This window comes from Trichosporon asahii (assembly GCF_000293215.1).
Source record: "Trichosporon asahii var. asahii CBS 2479 unplaced genomic scaffold scaffold00075, whole genome shotgun sequence".
Lineage (NCBI taxonomy): Eukaryota > Fungi > Basidiomycota > Tremellomycetes > Trichosporonales > Trichosporonaceae > Trichosporon > Trichosporon asahii.
The window spans coordinates 245,955-269,591 of NW_014040850.1; the positions used below are offsets into that span (position 1 = coordinate 245,955).

A 23,637-nucleotide genomic window follows, 5' to 3' on the forward strand; every position below is an offset into this window, starting at 1 on the left:
ATCTATATCATATCATATCACATACGCACAAATGCCATTAGACCCAAGACTTGTAGATGATGTGCGCGTCGTAGTACTTCTCCTCGTCGCCGTTGCCCGTCTTCAGTCGTCCAGCACCGGGAATGACGCCGACCTTGGTGAAGCCGAGCTTCTCCCAGAGACGCAGGCTCGCGACATTGTTCTCGTACACAAGGTTGAAGACTGAGCCGCGGTATCCCAGCGCCGGGGCGTAGTGCGTGTACGACTCGGCGAGGGCGTTGCCAATCTTCTTGCCGCGCTGCGAGTTGGGCACGAGGAAGCCCGCGTTGCAGTTCTGCTGTCAGCTGAGAGCGACTAAGCAAGCAGCTAGGTAGGCGAAGGAAACTGCCTTGGAAGGGCGAGAACCGACTCACATGGCTGCTGCGCCCCGGGTAGTTGGGCTTGATGTAGTAGCACCCGGCGACGCACTCCTTCCAGTCCCGTCCGGCGTGCGCGTCCTCGAGCGTCTGCACTGCCTTCGGATCCGTGCCCGCGGGCGAGAGGACGCCGATGATCGTCGTCGCGCCGAAGAAGTAGTTCTTGAACTCGTCGAGCGTCATGGGTCCTTCTTGGGGGTACGTCTTGCCCTCTGCGCGTCAGTTAGACTATAAGCCAGGTAACAAACTCACCCTCGAGCTCCTCACTGAATACATCGTGGAGGTACGCGATCAGCGCAGCAGGCGCATTGCCGTTGTGCACCGCGTGCGTCGTCAGGAGCTCCCCATTCGGCAGGGTGTAGGAGTAGGTGGGCAGGTCGGCGTCGAGGGGCTTAACTTGGATAGCGCCGTAGGCCGACATTGTGCTTCGCTTGTACTTTTGGTATGAGGGGGGAGAAGTGAGAGGCGAGGAGGAGCAAGAGGGGAATAGGGAAGAGCAGATGAGAGGAGAAAGTTGGAAGTCGGACAGTTATTATGGCCGAGTCGAGCTCGGCGTCATAGGATAGAGTTGCTTGGCCGAGAGATCTGCAGCTTGGCCGCGGCCAACTTCAGGGTTTCGGGGCCGGCCTTTGCCGACTCTGGCCGGATCACAGGCACGCCGCCCGGCCGAGTGGGCATGCTGCATGCACCCGGCTCAGTGAGCCAGGTCGTGCAGGCGCGCCTGCCATTGCTTGATGATGTTGCATTGATGCTCGAGAGCTGCATGTCAGTTCAACTTTGGCGCACAAAACTCACCAGAACACGACCACTGTCCACTGATGATGTTTAGCGCCTTGTCGACCTCGGCGAGCACGCTCTCCGCGCTGTGCCTGTTGGCAGGCGAGTAGTTTGCGAGTCGGATCGTCCTGTCGTTAGCTGGGAACTGGCTCGTGCAGCTCACGTGTAAGCAACCATGAGGTACCACCAGCAGAAGGACTGGAGCTGCTGCCTCTCCTGCAGATCGGTCGGGTTCGAGACATTCATGAGCGCCTTCTTCTGGTCGGCCATCCAGCGCGCGACGTCGCTGTCGTCCAGATCGCCCAGCATGCCTAAGGCGACCTTGGTCCAGTCCGTCGCTTGCCAGGCGTAGTTGCGCGTGCCGGAGTCTTGCGTCGCCTGAGCTTCGCGCAGAAGTGAACGAGCGTAGTTGACCATCTGCGCGTGCGTTGGGCCATGTGCTAGCCGAACGGCTTGGTGCCTGTTGTCAGCTACGCAACTGGGGTAGGACAGCTCACCACAGGGAGATACTCTGCTGATACAGCCGCCAAGGCTTTCCCTTTGGCGTGGCGCTGGCTTCCTTCCCGATGAACAGAGTGGGCTGTTTGTCAGCTACCGTCACGCTGGGGAGCTCACCCTAGACAGCGACGGCAACGACTGCCCGTGCGCCTTGTCCAGCAGACAGTCCCAGATCGTCAAACTGGCCGAGAGCTGGGAGAACGTCCAGTCGAGTCTCCTCATTTCGGCCGCCTCGATGGCCGCAGTGGTGCCCTTAGCGCCTCCTTCTGGCGGTTCCTGAGACTCGGGAATGCACGACGTCGCGCAGCTCTCGACGAACGACCATGCGGCAATGGCGCGGGACAGGTTCTGGTGCACGTGCGGCTGAAACTCGAACGCGGCGAGCAGGACGCTGGTCTGGACTAGCGCGACATCGCGCGCTCCGGCGGTGAGGCAGGTGTCGATCTGGCGCCCAGCTTCTTGAGCGAAGTACAGCGCGCGGAGCTGGCCGCGCTTGGTATCGCCCTCGGTGAAGAGCGTCGTGTGGGCTAGCACTGCGCAGAGCACGTGTGGCGGCGTGCGCTGCGAGGCAAGATTGCGGAAGAAGAGGCCCTGGTGGAAGAAGTTGAACCACAAGTCGAGTTGGACGAAGCTGCCATTAGCTGATGAATTCCTGAATATGAGCTTACAAAAGGTGGCAGATCTGCGTCAGCTGGGGCAAGGTGTAGTCCTTGAGCAGCAGCGCCCATCCGTCGCGGTGCGCGGCCTGGATGGCGTCCTGCTGCGTCTGCATCTGCGCATGAGCCTGCGGTGCATGCGGGGTGGAGTGTGGGGGATCGGCGACGCTGTGGTTCTTCGACTCGGACGGCCTGCCCAGACCAATACCAAGACCCGGTCCGGCAGGGTGGCGAAGGTGGCTCAGCGGCGGACCGGCAGAGACGATCCGCGCAAAGCGCACCGGACCTTGTTGCCCGCCCAAGCCCATGCCCACAACACCGGGCGCATGCGGCGCAGAAGGAACGCGGTTGACATGGACGGCACCATTGCTTCCACTCCTGGGGGCGGCGTAGTTCACAAACGTCCCGCGAGCACGCAGGCGGCCTGCTGCGTCAGCATACACACGGCAGTACACAGCCCACGCCCACTCTCTGCCTCCGTTGCGGCACCACATCGCACGTCTGCCTCCGGTATCACCTTCGTAGGACTCACCTCCGGGCTCCTTGTCAGGTCCGCGGCGCTTGACGAAGGCATCATAGTGACAGTTCAGACCGCGCTTCAAGCAGTTGGTGCAAAGAGGCTTGTCGCCGGAGCACTTGACCTTACGCGCGCGGCTGTTGTCAGCTAACGTACCAAACCCAGCGGAGCTGATGAGGTAGAGTCCACGCACCAGTGTGTGCAAGAGATGAAGGTCGACTTCTGGCGCTGCACTTCCTTTGAGGTACCCTTGTTCAGCGTGAGGGAGGAGCTTGACGCATTGCGCTGTGGCGGCGGCGGACGTTGGGGAGGATGAAGGGAAGATGGGGGAAGAGGAGCAATGGCCGGCCCATCTGCAGAGTGACTAGCGGGTATGTTGGGACCCATATGTCTGTGTTCGATCAAGGCCGTATTGAGTCGGAATCAGTACTGCGAAGGAGTGAGGAAGGTCGATGGAATGGGTGTTTGTGAAGAATGTTGCTTCGTCAAAGTTGCGAGTTGACCCGGCAAGACGATCTTGCCTACCGCCTCTGCAACGTTTACAGGCCGGATGAGTACTCACCCGCGTGTACGGTTGTACTCGTGTATCGCGTACGGTGTTGTGTCTGCGCATCTGCATCCTTTCGATCATCTACCTGGACCCTAGGCGCCTATCCGTCTGAGTCCGGATCGCTGCACACTCACCTCTCAGCCTCCGCCCTTGGCTCCAGCCCTCTTGCGCCCTCCTGCCCACACGGTCGACTTGCTCAGCTGCTGTCCACGTACCTATACCCACGCGCCCACGTTCCCTCTCCGCGCACCGCAGCGGCTGTCGCCCACGCGTTGCACAGTGCGCCCGACACAGAATGATGCGCCGATCTGATGCCGATCCAATATTGCACGCCACAGCCCACACAGCGCACGCTGCGCTCGGGCGCAAAGGCGGAGCTGACGCCGCGCGGTGTGCTGTGAGTGCTGTGTGAGCAGCGCGTACATCTTAATCTAGGTTCCAGGCGAAGGGAGCCGCAGAGCGCGCAAAAGAAGCTTCTAGCTGCGGCAGCGAAGGTCGTAAAGGTCCCGCTGTCCGCTTTCGCTGTGCCTCCAAGCTTCTCCACCTTCTCCTACAGCTTCCACGACGCCCAGTGATGGAGGAAGGAAGCAGTTGAGCAGTTGAACGGTCGAGGGCGTAAATAGCATGCTTCTACCGGGTGCTCCGGAGGCTAACTTGTGGTGCAGAAGACATCATCTAAGACTGTTTACCATGACACCAGGTGGTGTCGTATCAAGTTCGGCCCAGGCGCCACAACCTCTGCTCTTCCGTCCTTCCGCTGGGCCGCTGACAAAGCCGGCCATCCGGTACCTCCGGCTTCCGGCCTCCTATTGCTTCAACGTGCATCAGATTGCGGACGATCTCACCTTATCTGACCCCCTTGCATGCACGGTCCGTGTTCTCGATCGCGGCGGCGATCGTCGAGCACCGCAGCTGTAACCGCGGCAATGATCCTCACCACGCGCTACATTGTGCCGGACGGAGCGTGGCAGTCCGCCTCTCACGTAACTTTGGTGGCCTTCCTTCGCGTATAATCAATAGAACCACCTCTCTCGTGCATTACTTGCAGGCTGCCTGCCGTACTACCAGTGGTCAGTGATCTCCCGCGATGCACCCAGCCCAGTCTGTAACCTAAGTACACTAGTGTATACATAGCGGCGCACCGCTCTGTCTAATCCTGAGTCTATGAACAGTGTCTAAGTGCTCTACCAGTGGGGAGCATTGATGAAGAGGCCCATGAGGCATCCGGCCGCCGTGCCGGCGACGGGGACAGTGAGGATCCATCCGAGGACAATCCATCCAAAGGCCTTCCAGTTGACGGCCTTGGGGCCGCCCGAGGCAAGTCCGACACCGGCAGTGGCGCCGGCGAGACACATGGTCGAGGAAACGGGGATACCGTACTGCGACGCGAGGAGGACGGTGATCGAGGCGCCGAACTGCATCGAGAAGCCGCGCGAGGGCGAGTGCAGCGTCAGACGGTTGCCGAGCGCGGCCATGATCTTGTAGCCGTACGTGGCCAGACCGATGACGATGAACGCCGCACCAAAGACGAGCACCCAAGTGGGCGTGGGGACGTTCTTGCCCAGGTTGTTGCCCGTGGACCAAATGTAGTAGATCGCGCTGAAGGGTCCGACGGCGTTCGAGACGTCGTTGGCGCCGTGAGCGAACGAGTTGACACACGCAGTCAGGACCTGCAGGTAGGTGTAGAGGTGCTCCGTGTCGTTGTCGTACTGGTGGGCGATGGCGTGGATCTTCTTGAGGCGCTCCGACTCGCCGCTCTGCGCCTGGCGCTCGTGGATGTCGACGCTGGCGCCAGACAGGATGCGCCTAGGAAGGGCCTTGATCCAGATCCAGACGTTGCGGGGGTGGAGCTTGTGGCCGATGGTCTCCTCCTTCTGGTCGACCTCGGCGAGGCCAACGACGGGGCGGCAAGTGCAGACGTGGGTGTCCTCGATCTCGGGGGTCGTGGCGTTCTTGTCATCCGCGCCACCCTTCTCGGGGTCCTCAACCTGGCCCTCGGGGGTAGCCTGGGGCGAGTCGCGACCGACAACACGGTAGTCCTTGACAAGAGTGTTGCCGGCCTCGCCCTCGGGGAGCGGCTCGGGGTCGGGGCGCTTCCAGAGGAGAGGGCCGTAGACGAAGTGCCACCAGCGGAGAGTGTGGTCCTTCTTGACGACCATGCGGTAGACGTAAGGGAGCCAGAAGACCGCGGCGAGGATGGCACACACGAGCGCGGTCAGGACAATGGCCAGCGCGACAGTCACCTCGGGGAGGTCGTCGAGGTTCAGCGACGGGGAACCCTTGTACACGATCGACATCGTCAGGACGGCGATGACGGTGAAGAAGTAGAATGGCGACAGGTACAGGCCCTTGATAACCGAGTTGGCGCGGTCGAGGACGGCGAACTTGGTGATAAGGTAGACGGCGACGGCAAAGCCACCAGACATAGCGGGCGCGACACCAAAGCCGGCGAAGATGGTCGCAAGACCCTTGCCGCCGTTCCAGCCCCAGTTGACAGCCTCACCGCCGCCCGTCGCGACACCGACACCGGCAAGAGCCGAAACAAGGGAATACGTGGTCGAGACGGGCCAGGAGTTCTTGGTCGCGATCATGAGCCAGGTGGCCGAGGCGACGAGAGCACACGTGAAGCCGAGCATCTCAATGCCGGCGTTGCCCTTGAAGAGCGTCAGGTCGATGATGCCGTTCTTGATCGTGTCCGAAACCTTGGCACCGACGAGGACAGCTCCGAGGAACTCGCAGATGGCCGCGAGGACCGTCGCCTGACGCATAGTCAGAGCACGGGAGGCGACCGACGTCGCAAACGAGTTGGCGACATCGTTGGCACCGATGTTGTACGCATCGAGCGCCGCGAAGAGCAGGCCGATGGCGAAGATGTAGTCGTACTGGTGGAGCGTGGGCATTTTGGTGGTTTTGCTCTGCGCTTGGGGTTGACGGGCTGCGTGCAGAAGCCTACAGCTGCAGGCGGAGAGCAGGGTGAGTTGGATGAGCAAGAAGAGCTATGGACATGCATAGCTCTTATACAGGTCACACGAGCGCTCGCACGACAACTGGCCGCGGCACACGACCAGTCACACGAGCGCCTGCCGGTCTGCTGCCGGATCCTCCTTCTGCATGCGGTCGTGTGCATGCAAAAGGCAAATGTTTCGATTCTTAGCGACGAGAAACGAACGTTTCTTGCATGCACACGAACGTGTGTGCAGCTCTTTTCGTCGATTCGTCTCACTTACACCTGCCAAGAAGCTCGGCACCTTGGCAGATGCTGACTCGTGCCTGAATCCGAGCGTGGATCCGGCATTCTTGGCTTTCCGACGTTCCGACATGGCGACCGCTCGCTTTCCTCAGCCTGGAGTGCCGCCCGCAAGCTGATGCGGAGTGAGCTCGCTGCGTAAGTGTGTGCGAGATAGTCCGTCCGAGCATGTACCCACATGTTCCGCATTCAACCTGGTGAAAGTGGTCCAGACAGCCCTGACGTTGACGGGGGACTGGCGACAGTTCCACCTGATGATCGCCGAATACAGCAGCCAAGCCAGCTCCAAGCGCGCCATACGCCGTGTGCCGTACGCCTTGCGCCTACTTTCCGCGCCGCTGCTTCCTTGCTCCACAATGTAGCCACAATGTCAGCGCAAGCGAGCGCCCGAGGGCGTTCCTGCTTCAATGATGCGTTTGTGTGGGTCTCATCTCCATTCATTTTGTGCTCTCCAGATTACCTGAGGGGATGGATGGCTATGGGAAACATACCTATGAACCCTCTGTCGCCCGCGAGAGCGCACACATGCTGTTCGGGCACTGCACGAATGCACTTCGCACTTGTGAAGGGAGGTTCTACGGGTAGAGAGCAAATCTTTCGGCCAAGCACCGTCAGGATCCCAAAAAGGGTCTGTCGAAAGTTTGCCAAGAAGTCGGCATCTTTCCGGGCCTGCAATTCGCCTGATCTCTGATACCGCACAACGTGGGCTGCTCTGGACCGCCCAGCCGCCGGAACCCGGAACGCCAGAACGCCTTCGATCTGTGGCCGAAGTAGTTGCAGATTGATAGGAATGGAAATCCTCGGATCATCGGTAGCAAGAGAGATCACCCTTGCCTCGACTCGAGCGATCAATGAGGGTGAGGACCAGACCGGTCTCCAGTTTCACCGACCGTTCGCCGCGTTGGCGAATCCAGGCGAGCCCCGGTCTAGACACTGAGATCTCTCACTCGCAGAGTCGCCACCAGCGCCCATTTTTGCCGCAGATATACCACGAAATCTCACCAGTATGGGGTCAGATTCGTAACCGTGGCCGATGCGAACGGAAACTGAACGGGAGACGCCAAGCACTCATTGTCCAGTGATAGCAACTGGCGTGACGCTGAGCACGGTGCACGGCCAAGCCGATGAGATCAGCACGGACACATGCCCACGGGCCTGCGGAAGATGCGGAGCAACGAGAGCGCGAAGCAGTCACACGTTTGTCGCCACCACCCTATCAGTCAACACTTTGCTCTCCTGCTGGAGTCCACTGACTGTTTCTGGTGTTCTTGGCGGATCAGCGGAATGAGATAGCAAACTTGCGGTCGTCCGACCATGAGTACAGCATACCGCACGTCAGGCAGACCCTGACAATACCACTGTGTTGGGTCGAGCAATGACGAACATCTCGCGCTGAGCTGCCAGTGGGCCAGCGTGCAGCCTGCTCGAATTGTCGTTGGGCGGAATGTTTCAAGTATAACCTCCTCCATTGGTTTCTGGCGACTCTGGTCTGTGGTCAATCTGCAATCGAGCTGAGTGACGAGCCACACATCTCTCGGCTGTCTACATACGTGCTGCCAAGAAGACACCGTGGGAGACACTGAAATGAGCGAAGCCTTTCCAACCGCGAGTTCGTTGGGCGTCTGGACCCTGTCGCATGTCGAGGATGCATGCAGACATTCTGCTGTCGTACGTGTGCTGTGTGCGCAAGGGGCGTGGTGGAAGCAATCGTGGGAAATGTTGAAACTGGACGGAGCTTCATCTGAACTCGAGCGGTGAGGTTCCAACAGACTTCCAGCAGGGTGATCGTGGGAGATATTGGGACTAGCGGAGTCTGCCTGTAGCCTCGACGGTGAGGTTCCGACCGCCTTCACTGTACTATGTACTACGCAGCCTTTGCTCTGTTACACGTCCGCACTCCCGTTCCACTCTCTGCCTTGTGTTCCGCTGCTGAGTATTGGCACCGACTTCGATGTATCCGAGTGCGCTTCTTCCCCCTTGCCTTCCGATTGACTTGGACGGGCAGGCTCGCCGTCATTATCTCGCTACCCCGCCCTTTCCTGACTGGTTGCACGGTAAGCATGTGCTCTCAAGTGGCCGCGAGGCCGCCTTACGCAATGAGGCCACCCAATGAACGCGCCGAGATGGTAGATAAAGGCAGGCGGACCACAGGTTTGGACCGATTTCAGGCACCGGACTAGCGCACGGCGACGGCTTCCATGACCGTACACCGCTTCTCTAGTCCATCTACATGCCTTCCACCTGCAGGACATGACGACGTGAGCCTTGTGTATATCCATTAGCGCCCGGGGAAGAACGTGTCGCCATTCGATAAGCTTCATGTTCCGCAACTAATGACCTGAATAATGACGAGAACTACGGCTCCGCGACCTGGTCAACCGCACAACCGACCAGCGGAGGCCCTCGGTCACGTCGGCCATCGATGAATCAACGCAGCAAGCACCCCACTCACATTGTCAGAACATGTCACTGACTCATTGAAACGGCGACGGCGACTGCAAGAGCCCTGCATCCCAACGACAACTTATTCAGTCAACGTCACTGAAGCACATGGTGCCGGCGACGATGCGGGCACACTTGAGACTTCGCCGATCCCGCTGAGCACTGTTCACACGGAACGCCGTCGCTCAAGCCACCGTTCTCTCAAGGCCGCATATATAAGAGGCCTGTCTGCAGTCGATGAACAAGTCAGCACCGACACTTAGTCTCTCCTGCGACATAACCCGCCCTACAACTGCACAACATGGTCGCAATTACCAGCCTCTTCACTGCCACCATGGGCCTTCTCGCCACGGCCGCCTCCGCTGCGCCGGCCACACCTGCCTCAGACCACAGGCTCGAAGCTCGCTATGGCCTGACCCCAGAGCTCTTCCTTGCCCTCACCCGCTACGTCCAGGAGAACCCAGGCGCGTACATCTTCGGCATCAATGGGTGGAGGGACTATTGGTGGTTCGAGGAGAACATGAAGGGTTTCGCCGGAGGAAACTGCCGCAAGAGCCCAGACGGGTCGGTGATGTCTGGCACCCTGCGTCCGGCTCGGACCATGTGGGTTTGCCACGGGGGCGGTTGGTTCCCCAACTACCAGCAAGCTGAGAAGGAAGGTCTCAATCGCGTTTGCCCCGACGCGAACGGTTGCGGCGTCAACGACGGTGGCCTTTGGGGCAACTAAAGTTGCCGACCTAAAGAGATACCGCCACTTCCCCGTCCACTTCAGTTTATAATCGAGGATCAGTAAATCCACAACATGCATGACTGGTACCTCTGGTTGTCGTTGCTGATGTGTCGGGCATCTCGTTCAAGCGAGTGTCAATACGCTGGTCCGAAACAGCCATCTTCCAGAACTGCATCGTCTCAGCGACCTCTCGGCGTGACGTACCCTCTGTCCTCACCACCATCGATGTGCAATCCAGTTGGTTGTTCCCAAAACGCAGACTTCATCCTGTGTTGCAGAAATATGTCCTGGACAGCCTAGGGAAAGAGCTCTTCAGCTCGCCCTCGCGGCGCCGCCACCGAGTCCGTCATCGTTCGAAGGAGGTCATCAAACATCTATGGTGAAATGGTATCATGCATCCTTGCCATGGATGCGGTGGGGGTTCGATTCCCCCTGGATGTATACCCCCTCTCCTCAAGAAGAAGAGAGGGTTGTTTTTGGAGTTGAAGAGGTGCGAGGGTGTGAGGGTGCAAGTGGCGGAGGGGGGGTGGATGACCCTGGTGGGTGGTGTCAGTACCCCTCCGAAGATTGCCCAGCTATCGTCCTCCTCTGCGCCCAACGAAAAGGTGGGTGCTGTTGGCCCTTATCCGTTTTGAGGACTCTTGGCGTAGTCGGCGCGGAATAGTTTAAAAGTTAGAGCTGGGCTACCGGCACCTTTGGCAGGTATGTGTGGTCGCGAACCTCTGGGTACAAGTTAACGAGGCGGAGACCGCATCCTGGCTCAGCCCAGCATATCCTACCCAGGCAGCACACCTTCTCTGCATGACCTAAATCACTGACCGCCGTTAGCACCGGCCTTAACAATACAGCCAATGACGATCCAATCACTTTCGGAACGTGTAGTGCAGACTGCCGCCGACGCTTGGAGAATAGCACTGACGGCTGTAGTACGATCTAGCCATCGCCGCTCACCAAACCTGACTCCGCACCTTTGGCTCATCTATTAGGTCGTTTCATGCCGTCGTCTGAAGCCGTCAGGTTATGCAACCCACATCCCACTCGCTCCGCTCTGATGCTAACTGCGCAGTCATGCACAGGACTCGCCGGAACTCCCGGCACAGATGGAACTAGCCGCTGTAGTTCGGCGTCGGAGCGGGCACTCTCGACCTAACGTCGATTTCAAAGCTGTGTCAGCGCCCTCTTGGGGTGAGCTGGTGAGGACGCAGCAGATCTTTCAGGTTTCCGTGTTCGACGTGATAGGTATAAAAGGAGGTCGTTTGTGTCCAGCGTGCGAGCAAGCCGCCAACCCTAAGACCCTCCTGAACCTCCTCGTAAACACCTTACAAGATTGCCACGCTACATATGCTTGCGATTACAAGCTTTGTGACAGCCACTGTCGGGCTACTCGCTGGAACGGCCACCGCCGCCCCTACCCTGCCGCTCCTGCCGCTCCTGCCGCTGCCGGAGCTGTCAGTGAACCTGGTGGCGCCGCCGCTCCTGCTGGCATCGTCGCCCTTCCCCCTGGTTCCGTCGCCGCCTCGGTTGGTGACGCCGCGGCGCCTGCTGCCCCCGATGGCCTTGCTGCCCCCGTTGGCCCTGCTGCCGGTGGTGCTGCCGCCGCCGAGCTGGCCGCCAGAGCCCATCTCGAAGCACGCTACTACCCCGCCACAATTGAACACATCTTCCACGACTGGGCCAAAGAGGACGCCTACCTCTTCGCCGCTCTCGGAAAGTATCTCGACCCACCTCAGCCCTGGCTCGACGGTCTGAACAGCTTCGGCCACGGGAACTGCGAGAAGCACGTTGCCGGATACAAAGTCCTTTTGTCCGGACAACACGTTCCGAACGACGTCGTCTGGGTCTGCCGCGGTGGCGGCTGGTTCCCTGACTTCGACGAGGCCTTTAACCAGGGTCTGTACTACTCGTGCCGCTCTAATGTCAACTGCGGTAGGGCCAACGGCGGTTTCTGGGGCGACTAAGCCCGTCGAGTGGCCCGGAGGCTACAGAGAGTCGTGCCACATACTGGACAAAATTCCTGCTGGGATATCTGGGGGAAAGCTTTTCAAATTAGTGAAGTGGATGAACACAGTGCTGGGGACATCGGTCAGTGGAAGAGGAATCGGTGAGCGTAGCCTGCGAGGACACATTGGTTGAAGTCAGATGCGTATGTCGCGACAACGAGGGTCAGAACCCCTTGGATGGTCGTGAAAGCTATGCATAGTCCGTCGTGTTCATTGTCCGTGCAATGTGCGTTAGTTGTTGAATGTCAGGGCGTTTACTGGGAACCGTCGTTGCCGGGGCCGTCGTAAAGGTGGAACTGCTGGAAGGGGTCGGGCTTGGAGCACTCCCAGGTCTGGAGGTCCTTGAGCGAGATGTAGGGCTTCGAGTAGGAGCGGGTTGACTCCTTCTCAACGTCGAGACACTGGTTCAAATCCTTGAGCTTGAGCAGACCATCCTCGAGCGTCCACTTCTGCTGGGGCACATCGAGACAGTCCCAGATCTTGATGCCAGAGCCGTTGGCCGGGTTGTCACCCGCGTCGAGGCAGAGGTTGGGGTTGGCGTGCAGCTTCACCTGGCCGGTGCCCTGCGGCATGTCCCAGAGGTGCTCGGCGATGAAGGTGTCATTGCTAGCGATGCAGGACGAGCTGATTGTCAGTTTTACGGAATCCGAAGCCTAAACTCACATCTGAACAGCGGCGCCGCGGCCGGGGTAGCCGCCTTGCACGACGACACAAAGGTCGTCGCGGCCGGTGATGCGGATACGGCGGCCGCCGTCCTTGGGGTCAGGGAAGATGTACTGGCTCTTGGCGATCTCGGGGAGTGGGTCAGTGGGGTCCGTGGCGGAGGGCGAAGGAGCAGCGGATGAGGAGGAGGAAGGAGTGGGGTTCGTAGGAGGCTGTCCGTTCTCGTCCTCGATGTACCAGACCTGATTGTCGTTCCAGGGGGTGCACTGGTACGTCTGGACGCCGTTGTCGCCCTCGTCAAGACACTGGTCGCCGCCAGTAATAGCAATGCGGTTGTCATCGGTGAGGTACCAGCTGTTCAGGTCAGTTCTGGCCGCTCTAGGCTTCATGAACTCACGTCTGCTGGAACAAGCCGGGGTACGATGTCCAGACCTTGAGGGCTCCGTTGTTGTGAGGGTTCTCGCCAGCGTCAAGAGCGAGTGAGCCCATCAGAACCGAGCCGGAACCGGGGCTGATAGACCAGAGCAGCGCATTGGAGCAGTCGGTAGTGTACACCGGCGCACCGACCCAAGTTTTGGGAGCAGCCGTAAGACACTTCCCATCACGGCCCGAGCGGATACGGACGCGGTTATAACGCTTCTCGATGGGGGCAGCGAGCGTAAGCCCGAGCAGAGGAAGGAGGGCGTAGATAGCGAGCATGTTGAAGTTGTTGAGGTGGGCAAACGAAGAGACTTGGAGCCTGTCTTTTAAGTCTGATTCTCGAAACTATGCTTGATCATCAGTTGTGCGGGCATGTGGGTCTGCGTGACATTAGATCTCTATCGGATCCGCGGGGTGCTCCGAGCGAGCGTCTTGTTACCGCCTGAGGCGCTTAAACGAGACGGACGTACGCTGCGGACCTCGGCGGAGCGTTCGTGCGCAGGTGACGGTGCGGCAGAAGAAGTACGCCGTCGGACATGGAGTCGCCCTGTGTCAAAGTACGTCATATCGATCATGTCCGAGGAATCCGGGGGTTGAGATAGGTCAGTCGATCGAAATTTAGAGGTGCGAGGGACCACGTTGTTGATCACCGTTCCGGACGAGCAGGGAGCTCTCACCGCATCTTCCCGGGGAGGCTTAAGGCGGTGTCCGCCGTCGGGTTCGGCGGTGCAAGGGTGACAGAACGATGTCCTCCCGGAGGCTGCGAGGTAAACGAGCAGGCCAAAATCGAAGGCGGAGAAGGGTCTCAGGAACTTCCTCGGATCTACGTTCAGGTTCAGAATACAACGACCCTGCAACAGAAGCCCACCAACAAACGAGCAACGGGGCTCCGAGATATCGCTGCATGGCGTTGGTCTCAAATGTTTTGATGAAGTGGTTGGTTAGCATGTTGAACTGATTGCTGGTGTTCACGGAAGTGCTGGTCGACTTGAAGTAGTGGTGGGACGCATGCAGAGCGACGAGTCGTTGATTGAGCTCTCAACTTTCTCTTGACATCACGGAGTCTGATTCAACTCCGTGCACGCGTTCCGAAGTGGAGGGCTCTCACAAGGCGCGCCTTCCTCGCTCATGACAATGAGAAGACTCCATCCACCATCCACCTCAAAGCAGGTCGCCACTGATTATGGCAATCACTAGGAAGGCCACAGCTCCCAGGCGCTCTACGCGAGAGGTGAACTGAAGCCCGAAGCTCGAGCTAACAGCAGCGGCATGTCGCTGTCCATTACGCGCCTGGTGCGAAAGGCGCGACGATAACAGCGCCGCCTCCGGCGCGCATCATCAAGCGCAAACAACGCAAGGTGAGTAATCGTGCGCTTCATTGATGCAGATCACTCGTCTCTTCGAGAGATGATGAACCTGGGTAGCTTCCTTCCTGCATGTCCGCAGCGATCGATATCGCTGACCTAACAGGCTTCTTCTGGAGGGAAGGTCTTTGAGGTCGCCGAGATCCTGGCGCGATCTCTCGAGCAAGAGCCTAATGAGCAAGGTCGCCCGGAGTACTTCTACATCGTGCGCTGGGATGGCTATGGCCCCAGAGATGACACGTGGGAGCCGCGCTCAAATGTGATGGTGGGATCGTCCCGTCTCGTGCAGGAGTTCGACGCTAAGCGTGAGCGTCCGTCCTCCGGTTGCCAGTACTGCAACACATACACCAGGTACTCGTGCTGTCGGGGACATAGAATTTCCTTTGACTCGAGGCTGCTTCATACCGGTTACATAAGCTGACGTCAGCGCACCCGGTCAAGCTCCTTGGTTGGCGCGAGGGAGACAAGGGTCCTGAGCACCTCGTCCGCTTTGGACAGAACAGGCCTCGTTTGCAACCGTCACCCCTGTATGAGGAAGTCTGGCTTACTCGTGCCGGAATGCGTGCGCATAATGTCAGCCGCGACGTCCTGGACAAGGCAAAGAAGAGGGAGGAAACCGGCGAGGGTCGGGTAAAGCATGAGATCCCGAAGAAGGAGGAGGATGAAGGCATCGAGGTCGAGGTCGAGGCTGAGGACGTCCAGCCCGATGCTCTGCAAGAGGCTGAGGATGAAGCAAAGGCAGAGGACGCCAAAGACGACGAGCACGCTGAGGGCACTGGGGAGAATGGAGACGAGGCAGAGGATGCCTACGACGCCGCAAGCAACCACAGCAACGAAGGTTAGTCGCCCCGTCGCCCAGTCGCCCCGCCACCGACCGCCAGATCGTAGACGGAGGCAGCTGAGCTTTGGCGCCCGACGCTGAAGCTGACTGTAGGCGTCGAGATCATCGGCTTGCGACGAGACAAGTATCAGAAGAAAGGAATACACCGAAAGAGGAACGTGTATCTTGTGCGACTGGGCTACGACGGAATGATAGAAGAGGAGGCTTGGTACACGGCGGCCGAGCTCAATCGGCGCATAGGAAGAAGTTGTCAGCGGATCGTCGAGGCGTACCTCGCCGCTGCAAGAAAGCCCGTGCAAGGTAAGTTTGTGTATTAGGTCAAGGCTAACTGTGATGCAGGCGATGAGAACGACTATGAGGTTGAGCGTCTGAAGCAAATAGCAGAGAACAAGGCGCTGCTGGAGCAGCTCGGGCTTACAGGCCTGTAGTATTTGTTGTCTGAGAATTCTGAAGTTTCCGGATATTGCTTTGTTCTGATTTCGATGTAACTGTAGATTCGCGACATGACAGAGCTGCCCATGGCTGCATCTCTCTGATCATTGGTGTGGTGACTAAAAAGGCAGCATGACAGTTGCGCCCTTCCTTTGCCTGTCTCACCTGGATTCCAGGCCTGCGGCCGTCGTGTCTCGGTGCTCGACGTCTCGGTACGCTCGCTACTGCTACCATGCCTTATCATGCGTGGCGTGCATGGCGGTGCAAGGATTGGAGGCATGTGCACCGGCGACCGGCGTCCGTTGCAACACTTGCTAAGCGAGTTCGCAGCGTGATCTCGGCGCGCTCGAAGGCATTCGGGCCAATGTTTGTAACGTCGGTGTTCAAGAAGCCTGTCACCTGTCATTCTGGGTTGCGATCCTCCATGATCGACAACAGGGCTGCTCAGCTTTCCGTGACGCTTGCAATGAGCAGCCACGCCTACATAGTCGAGACGTCGTCGAGGTGGTGAGGAAAGGTACGCAGAGTAGGTTCGAGTGCAGGGCCAAAGAGGAGCGGGTGTGCCTTCTCTTCCCCTTCCTCTCCGCCACGTCAACTATCTATTCCGCGCCTCTTCCACTTCTCAGATCCTCCCCATTTTTAGTAATGTGCCTCGCACATGCATTCTCTTCACTCCCAAAAAACCGGAGGAGAGCCTATCCAGATGTGCGCCCAGCCACCATAGAAGCGAGGTCGCATCCGTGAATTGTGCCAGCCACCCAATATGACAAGAACCGCAATCTCGGACATCTCCACATTCCAACTCTGGGTTTGGGCAAGTGTCAATCGAAAAGAACAGAGTTTTGCACCTCAAACTCTCAAGCTGCATGCATACGACTCCGAGATTGTGGGAGTGATCGGCACTGAAGGCTTGCAGTTGTCCAGAATATGTCCCTCTCGCCTGCTGTGGGGGAGCGCGAGGGGTGGGTGTGTACGCTCAGATGGCTGGTCATCTCGTAGCTCAGCGTGCAAGTCTTGGGTCCGTCTCCTGCTCGTTTGCCCCGATCCAGAACTCTATTCCTCCGCTACTGCCGGCGACGGATCCAAATCCACCATAGAGCGACCCGATCGTACCTCGCAGCCAGCTCGTGCAGCCCGCCGGGTGTACCCGGGGGCAGTTAAGCAGCGTCACGAGCCGTGCCTCCAGCAGATGGACACCCGACCCACCCTCGATAGCCGACATGAGGCGATGGCTGGGCGCCGAGTGCACCTTTGGGACGAGTGCAGACCTGAGATTCCCATGTTCTCTACTGATCACTTGACCACTTGACGACGGCGACTACCTGCATGGATCTGCACGGATAGGCATGTACTGCATTGGCTAGGAATAGAGCGGGCTGTGCAAGACGTAGCTAGGAAACTAAGATGCAAGGAGGATCGCAAGGTCATGACGCAGGGCCTGCATCGGTTCGGCCGCGGGCACCACTATCGGGCAACTTGGCCTATGACATCGGAGACCCTTGATCCTCTAGCTTCGGCGTCAGACAGCAGCGCGCATCGACGTCTGCGACGTCTGCGAGGCCTGCATGACGGCTCACCTCGTTCATTCCATGCCAGGCAAAGCGCTGACATCATGTGCTGCGTATTCGGATTCCTGAGTGGTGCTCTCGGTGCTAGGGTCCGCCAAGACCTGCCTCGGTCAGCTGTCATATCTCCTCAGCGCCGAGTCCCCAGCCCTTAAGATGGCCCTATGCATACGGATCTCCACCCTCGACGCCTTGCCACCCTACGGCCGTCACTATGTCTCCGGGTGCCTCTGTCACGATGCTCCGCATCTTTCGACCGCGGCGCCGACATCGGGGTACATACCGCCTCCTCTGTGCCGCAGATGTGCGTGCCTCACCTACGCGCCGCCATGCCGGAGAAGTCGAGGGGTGAGCACGGGTCTCGCAATGTCGTAACGCAGATTCCAACGCACAGGCATGCCTGTGCGCATGTCGATGACTGCATACGAGGATCGAGGACCTGATCCGACCTGGGGCAAACCTGAGTGGCTTGCCCGGCCCTGTGGCCTGTGCAAGGGCGTCTGCCGGCGCAGGGGCCATTTCGTCTATTTCCGTACGCTGGGTACGCACAAGACCAACTTGGCTACTTGCTACGTCGGTACGCCTTGTCTCTCGGCTCCGGATCCTCAGTAGTGTGACTGTGTGACCCACCGCCTCCTCTGCCGGTCGTCAGATCAGGCAGTAATGACAGTAATGCACCTCATGGGTCATGTGAAGATGTGAACGAAGCTGATAGTACGCCGCACCGTACCGCTCGAAGCGAAGCTTGGCATTCTCTGCGTGACTGTGGGCTGTGGGCTGTGGGCGTGTGGGCGGATGAGTGTGTGGGGACTGCGCTTGGCTTGTCTGACATACTGGCGTAAAGACAATCCGATCGTTGCCTGTTCGCTCTTCGGGCCGCCGGCCGCGTACATCAGTACGTCGCTGCGCTACGTCGGTCAGAACAGTAAACGCCACACGAATGCTATGCAACAGGGATCGATTACATGCGCCGTAGAGAGTGCCGAGGATACGGTACCTGCAAAGAGCAGACAGCAGTGACGTCTCTGGCGCATCCGGCTTACGGTGTTGTTTGTCGGCGTCAAGGTCAAAGGGTTACGGCCACCCCGTACCTTCGGAACCCTCGAAAGCCTAGCGAGGAAAAAGGACAAGTCTTCCAGCGTATCTCCGGCGGCCCTTGCACTGCTCTAGCAATGGTCCTGGGTCTTCGGAACGTGCCTGCCGCTAGCGTCTTTGGCCGACACCGAGGGAGGGTCCGACAGTCCTAAGGCAGTGACGCAGTTGACGGAGGGCCGAAAGTACGATGGAGGATGGTGGAGGGGCTTGTCTTGTGTGTAATTACAACTCTAATCCTAACGCGAGCCAATTCAAACGCACTCAAGCTGTCTAGGATCCGTCCCTGAATTTGGGTGTGTGTATCCTGGATTCCTGGACGGTGCGGTTTACGTGTCTCCCTCTGCCCCGATGCCTCGAGCGCCAGACATGTGTGACGCTCAACTGTACGTACTGGCCCTGGCTCGCCCGGCACTTGCCCCCGGTATGCCCGGCCCGCACCCTGGCGTCTGGCATCGACTGTCGGCTCGTCGGCCAAAACGAGCAAACATCCCCAGCCGCCAGCCGCTCGATAGAAAGAAGACGTTGCACTGCCTGAAGCGAAGCCAGGAAGCAAGGCAGGGACGAGCGAGCGACAGAACACTGACATGGCCAGGAAGCCAGCTCAGGGCCAGCGCAAATGAGAGAATCCACGGCGGATCACCGCAGCCCCGAACACACTGCACAAACTCGCAAGCCCCGGACACAGCGTACGACAGGATCGAGGGCGAGCGAGGGTCACTCAAACTGTCCCATCCCAGTCTAATGCTCAACTCCCCCCTGACCTCTCGTCTCTCGCCTCTGCCGCACCCCCTTGCCTCGGGCTGACTGCCGCGCATCAGCTGTGCAGCGTAACAGAGAACGGATTCCTTCTGAGGGAAGGACGACGCTTACCCCCAATCTGCTGCTAGCCTATGCTGCCTCGCTCCGCCTCCGCTGCAACACATCTATATATCCACTGACCAACCTTGCTCCTTCCTCCCACAACACCCGTCCACTCCGGCTCACCCCTTGGACACTTTTATCACTTTTCTCATTCTCATCTTCTTTCTTCACCGCTAATCGTTTCCTGTGCAACATGTGGGCCTCCGTTCTCGCTCTCCTCGCTGTCCCGGCCGTCTGTGCCCAGGTCATCCCCACCGGTCCCAACGGCCCCACCAACCCCGACCACCCCGAGTTCATCCCCGTCGGCGAGACTGTCAACCAGGGCTCGCTCTCGCGTCTCATCTCGGTCAACGCCATCGACGACTTCTGCATGTACGCTCCCATGGAGCCTGGACCCGACTCGACCATCGGTAACCACGAGCACGACCTCGTCGCTTGGTGCACCAAGCCCCGTAACGGCGCTCGGTAAGTCTAGCTCGTTTGTTTGCGGTGGGGCGGTCAATGTCTTGGGTGTGCTTCGGACATGCATCTACGGCGAAGACATGCGGAGAGACAGCGCGCCCCATGCCTCGGCGCCCTACTCGCCCTGGGGCGCCGGTTAGTCTCGGACTACGATCCGTGCGGCCCAAACACCAGGCACCACCTCGAGTGACGACGCACCGAGCTGACACCCACAGACTCATCCCTGACGGCACGATCCACGCTGCCCAGTTCATCCGCACCCCCGCGTACGTCCAGGTCGCCGGCTGGTGGGACGGCACCAAGCTCAACATCCCCCACGGCGACAACGGTGGTGAGCTCGACCCCCACGGCGCTACGGGCGAGGGCAACCCCGTCGGCGGCAACGTCACGACCAACATCCAGGGCCGCCAGGGCGACACCTTCTACGAGGAGTGGATGATGTTCATCTCGTACGACCAGTTCTGCGCTCGTATCTGTACCGCCGAGGTCAATGGCGTCACTGTCGCCAAGCAGTGCGACCACATCTACGACCTCATGGGCTGCCAGTGGGTCATGGCCATCGACGACGACGACTACTACAACATGAACAAGTTCGAGTCGTGCGAGGGCGACATTGCTGCTGCCCCCGGTGTCTACGGCGCCTCCACCTTCTACCAGGGCCAGCACCCCACTCCCTCCGCCCCGGCCTTCTACCCCAAGAAGTCCAACTGCCACACCTGGGACACGATCTCGAACGGTGTCGGCGGTGACATGAAGGTCACTGCTTCGCCTACTCTCTTCCAGAACCAGAAGTGCCCCACTGGCAAGTAAGCGCAGTGCGAGTGCGAGCGAAGCGAGCAGCGAGCGTAGCCAGCGTCCGACTTTTCAGCTCGAGCAAGCGTCATCTGGTCTGCAGCACCAACGCAAACTCGAGCCAGCCCAGCATCTTTCTAAAACTGTAGATAGAAACCCACACATCCCATCCATCTCACGTACAATAACTCTGCCCATATACTACGACTACAACCCTGGACATTTCCGTAGGAGAATGCAACAAGTAATGAACTCAGTCTAGACCGCGCATGCAGAGCAACTAAGGTTCCCAGCTCGAAGTTACGAAGCAGGCGGGCCGAGCTACGATGGCAGGCACGGGCATAAGCATTGTTTACGGGGAGTGTCGTCCCCCAAAGTGTGCCCAACTGACGAGTGCTGTACGGGGGTGGGCGCGAGTGTCTTTAGGCAAGCTTAACGATTTAACCAAGGAGCCGTAAAGTCAAAAATTCAGTTTGAGCGATCGACATTCTGCTGCGCAACAGGACGACGGGTGTAAATCTCCCTCTGCTGCGCCCTTGGCAGCCTTACCGATGCGCACACAAATAGGTTAGATCGTGTGCAGGTGTAGAGCCCTACAATGCATATTTATAGCGTGTTTGCGCGTATCAATACGTGTGCAGAATGCAGATCGATGCGCTGCGGATTTATCGTGTGTTGACAGTCTGAAGAGTCTGAAGACACAGCCGGGAGCCATCCCTCCCCCTTGCTCTGGCCCCTTATATGTACGAATCTGAGACTTGCAGCTTGAGTGTGCCCAGTGTCGGTGCATGGCATGCAGGAAGCAAGCCTGCGACGTGTACGCTCACAGGATCAGAGCCTGATGCAGAAGGTATCGGGTGCCCGTACGGCATGGATGGAAGCCAAAAACGTCCCGCGACGCGTCCTTTCGCGTCGAGGCATAATGCCAAGAAGCGCTAAATCAGTGAGTTAGCTGCGGAGCAAGAGACCAGGGTGGAACGTGGAGGGTTTGAAACACCCGCGACCTGGCGACTGGGGACCGGGCAAGCCCACTCTGGGCGTGAACGGCTGAGGGCACGCATTGCACACATGTGTCCTTGCACGCCCGCGTGCAGAGGGAGAGGGAGGCGTGGAGGTGTGGAGGTGTGCGGAATGTGTGGAATGTGGCATCAGACCCCGCAGACGCAGACGAGAGATTCCTGCATCCGATTGCCGATTCCTATAAACCAGCCCACCGTAATGAGTGTCGTCTGCTGTCACGGTCCTCTGGTTATTGGTGGGCTGCAGACATGCTGCTCCGCTGAGGAGATGCATATCAGAGGTTGGGCAGGAAGTGCCGAGTGACAAGGGGGTCGAATGGCTGGGACTGAGAGCTCATGACGCCTTCCTCATTGTACGGCATCAGTGCTGCGAGGCCGGTGGACGCCGGTGGACGCCGGTGGACTTCCGGTTCCAAGACTCTGACCAAAGAACAAAGACCGGCCTGACGCCCAGAGAAGCTTTGGATTGGAGGGTATCTTCTCCGTGCTTCGTGAGACGCTAGAGCCTGGGAACCCAGACGCAATCTGTATCAGACACCAGCGGAAGCTTTCCATTCTTTCTTCATCTTTACGGCTACTTATCAATTAAGGATGGAGGGGACGTTGACATCATCGCTTGCTGGAGATTATTTGTGTTCCGAGGCATGTGATCGCTTTAGATTTTTCAAGATGGGGGGAGTTTATGACTGCCACATGGGCAATTTTTTCTACTTTTCGGTGCGCTGCGCTCACTTGCAGCGCGAGAAGCCGAGGTCCTTGAGAAGACCCGTGCCGACATCGTAGAGCCAGCCGTGAACGCAGACACGCTTGTTTTGAACCCACTGGTTCTGGACCGCGTTCGTCGAGGCCATAACGTCGACGCTCTGCTTGACATTGGCGATGATGAGGTCGGCCGCCGTCGCGTTCTCGGGCAGCGACCAGCGGAGCTTGATGAGCGGGGCGAGGAACTGGTTTAGACCCGGCTCGGTGCCGGGCTCGACCTGGTCGGGCGTGAAGCACGGGCACTTGCTGTCGTTGCCGTCCTTGCCGTCGCCGCGGCCGTGGGTGCCACCGGCAGCCGCCGTGCCGTTGGGGCACGAGTTGGCACCGCCCGCGCCCTCGGTCTTGTTCGCGTCCGGGTTCGGGGCCGCGAAGGCTGCAGCGGCTCCACCGCAGTTCGTGTGGCCGACGATGACCACGTGCGATACGTTCAGGTGGCCCAGGGCGTACTCGACCACGGCCTGGGCGGACCAGTCGTCGGCGTGGATTTGGTTGGCGATGTTGCGCTGAGTGATGTCAGCAGACGGCTCATAGGTGCTCATGTGTGTCTAGGGCTTCTGCCACATTCCCCACTTTTCAGGCCCAGATGACGCCAGGTTTCTCGTTATCATTGTCCAAAACGTGAATGATCACGTTCTTTTGGATTGATAAGTATTGACCCCAGGTCTCAGGCTCAATTCTGATCGGACCGATTGTGGGCTTATCACAATTGACAGGAGACCGATGGCCGCAGACCGCAGCCCAGAGACCGGTGCACACCGCACACCGGACTTCACAGACTAGCATGAGAACCTCATCAGGTGCCCCCAGCTGACACAGGTGCGCCCTGCTCTTACGTCCTACGTCTCTGTGGCCCAACCACAGGGCTCGCATCGACCACGCTTATTCGGGGCACTCGTCGCTCGCGATCGCTCGGAGTGACTCACCAGTGTGAAAATAGAACCCGGGTTCTGGTGCGTGATAACGCTCTCGGGGACACGAGAGTCCGAGCAGCCGACCCAGACGATGCCTGGGTGCTGGCTCGCGTTGAGGGTAGGGAAGAAGCTGGGGTCCTCCTTCGCCTTGGCGTTCGCCCACTGCGAGTTGTTGCTGAAGAAGTGCGCGAGCTCGGGGAACTCAGTGTCGGAGCTGTTGGCGGCAGCGGAGGTGGCGGCAGGCGCGGCGGAAGCGACAGCGCTGAAGGCCGCGATGGCGGCGGCGGTGATACCGAACATGGCTCTAGGTATGTGTATGCGTGAAGAAGACAAGAAACAGATAGGAGGGGATGGAAGTCTGGAGGCGTGTGGACGAGGAAAGACTAGATCGAGGACTGGGGCTTAAGTATGTCGAGAGGGAGAGGGCGTTGAACACGGGTCAGACTAGTCTTTATCAATTGGTGGTGGAGCGATCACAGACTGCGCAGACGCTAGCACGTTGGTCGGTGGGGAAGTGGTGTGGGGGTCGACACAAGGCCGAGACAGCTCAGGCCGTGCGGGGATCGGTGCACGCCCTGCCCCAGCCCCGCCTTCTGGTGAGACAGCTGTGCTGGATCTGGGGTTGGGCGCGTCTCGAG

The 23,637-nt window shown here is 59.1% G+C and overlaps 9 protein-coding genes and 1 non-coding gene across 10 annotated transcripts; 5 read left to right on the forward strand and 5 right to left on the reverse strand.

Moving 5' to 3' along the window:
- Positions 1-37: 37 nt before the first annotated feature.
- A1Q1_05661 (uncharacterized protein) lies at positions 38-816 on the reverse strand (the record flags this gene model as incomplete). The annotated part of the gene is made up of 3 exons (XM_014320870.1): positions 38-316; positions 393-607; positions 648-816. 3 exons carry the CDS (start codon positions 814-816, stop codon positions 38-40), a joined length of 663 nt encoding a protein of 220 aa, XP_014176345.1.
- A 345-nt stretch (positions 817-1,161) lies between these two features.
- Positions 1,162-3,230, reverse strand: A1Q1_05662 (uncharacterized protein; the record flags this gene model as incomplete). Its single annotated transcript, XM_014320871.1, has 5 exons — positions 1,162-1,264; positions 1,336-1,589; positions 1,788-2,061; positions 2,339-2,980; positions 3,037-3,230. The coding sequence occupies 5 exons, from the start codon at positions 3,228-3,230 to the stop codon at positions 1,162-1,164; spliced, it is 1,467 nt and encodes a 488-aa protein (XP_014176346.1).
- Positions 3,231-4,577: 1,347 nt separating this feature from the next.
- On the reverse strand, positions 4,578-6,293 carry A1Q1_05663 (sodium:inorganic phosphate symporter; the record flags this gene model as incomplete). Its single annotated transcript, XM_014320872.1, has 1 exon — positions 4,578-6,293. One exon carries the CDS (start codon positions 6,291-6,293, stop codon positions 4,578-4,580), a length of 1,716 nt encoding a protein of 571 aa, XP_014176347.1.
- Positions 6,294-9,383: 3,090 nt separating this feature from the next.
- Positions 9,384-9,809, forward strand: A1Q1_05664 (uncharacterized protein; the record flags this gene model as incomplete). Its single annotated transcript, XM_014320873.1, has 1 exon — positions 9,384-9,809. One exon carries the CDS (start codon positions 9,384-9,386, stop codon positions 9,807-9,809), a length of 426 nt encoding a protein of 141 aa, XP_014176348.1.
- Positions 9,810-10,182: 373 nt separating this feature from the next.
- A1Q1_t427 lies at positions 10,183-10,253 on the forward strand. The gene has a single exon. It is a non-coding gene; the product is annotated as a tRNA-Gly (tRNA).
- Positions 10,254-12,066: 1,813 nt separating this feature from the next.
- A1Q1_05665 (uncharacterized protein) lies at positions 12,067-13,843 on the reverse strand (the record flags this gene model as incomplete). Its single annotated transcript, XM_014320874.1, has 5 exons — positions 12,067-12,418; positions 12,476-12,829; positions 12,873-13,240; positions 13,366-13,718; positions 13,768-13,843. The coding sequence occupies 5 exons, from the start codon at positions 13,841-13,843 to the stop codon at positions 12,067-12,069; spliced, it is 1,503 nt and encodes a 500-aa protein (XP_014176349.1).
- A 235-nt stretch (positions 13,844-14,078) lies between these two features.
- On the forward strand, positions 14,079-15,528 carry A1Q1_05666 (uncharacterized protein; the record flags this gene model as incomplete). The annotated part of the gene is made up of 5 exons (XM_014320875.1): positions 14,079-14,126; positions 14,366-14,564; positions 14,687-15,097; positions 15,194-15,349; positions 15,440-15,528. 5 exons carry the CDS (start codon positions 14,079-14,081, stop codon positions 15,526-15,528), a joined length of 903 nt encoding a protein of 300 aa, XP_014176350.1.
- Positions 15,529-16,295: 767 nt separating this feature from the next.
- A1Q1_05667 (uncharacterized protein) lies at positions 16,296-16,841 on the forward strand (the record flags this gene model as incomplete). The annotated part of the gene is made up of 1 exon (XM_014320876.1): positions 16,296-16,841. One exon carries the CDS (start codon positions 16,296-16,298, stop codon positions 16,839-16,841), a length of 546 nt encoding a protein of 181 aa, XP_014176351.1.
- Positions 16,842-19,246: 2,405 nt separating this feature from the next.
- On the forward strand, positions 19,247-20,325 carry A1Q1_05668 (uncharacterized protein; the record flags this gene model as incomplete). The annotated part of the gene is made up of 2 exons (XM_014320877.1): positions 19,247-19,518; positions 19,731-20,325. 2 exons carry the CDS (start codon positions 19,247-19,249, stop codon positions 20,323-20,325), a joined length of 867 nt encoding a protein of 288 aa, XP_014176352.1.
- A 1,729-nt stretch (positions 20,326-22,054) lies between these two features.
- On the reverse strand, positions 22,055-23,299 carry A1Q1_05669 (uncharacterized protein; the record flags this gene model as incomplete). The annotated part of the gene is made up of 2 exons (XM_014320878.1): positions 22,055-22,591; positions 23,012-23,299. The coding sequence occupies 2 exons, from the start codon at positions 23,297-23,299 to the stop codon at positions 22,055-22,057; spliced, it is 825 nt and encodes a 274-aa protein (XP_014176353.1).
- Between the last annotated feature and the right edge of the window lie 338 nt (positions 23,300-23,637).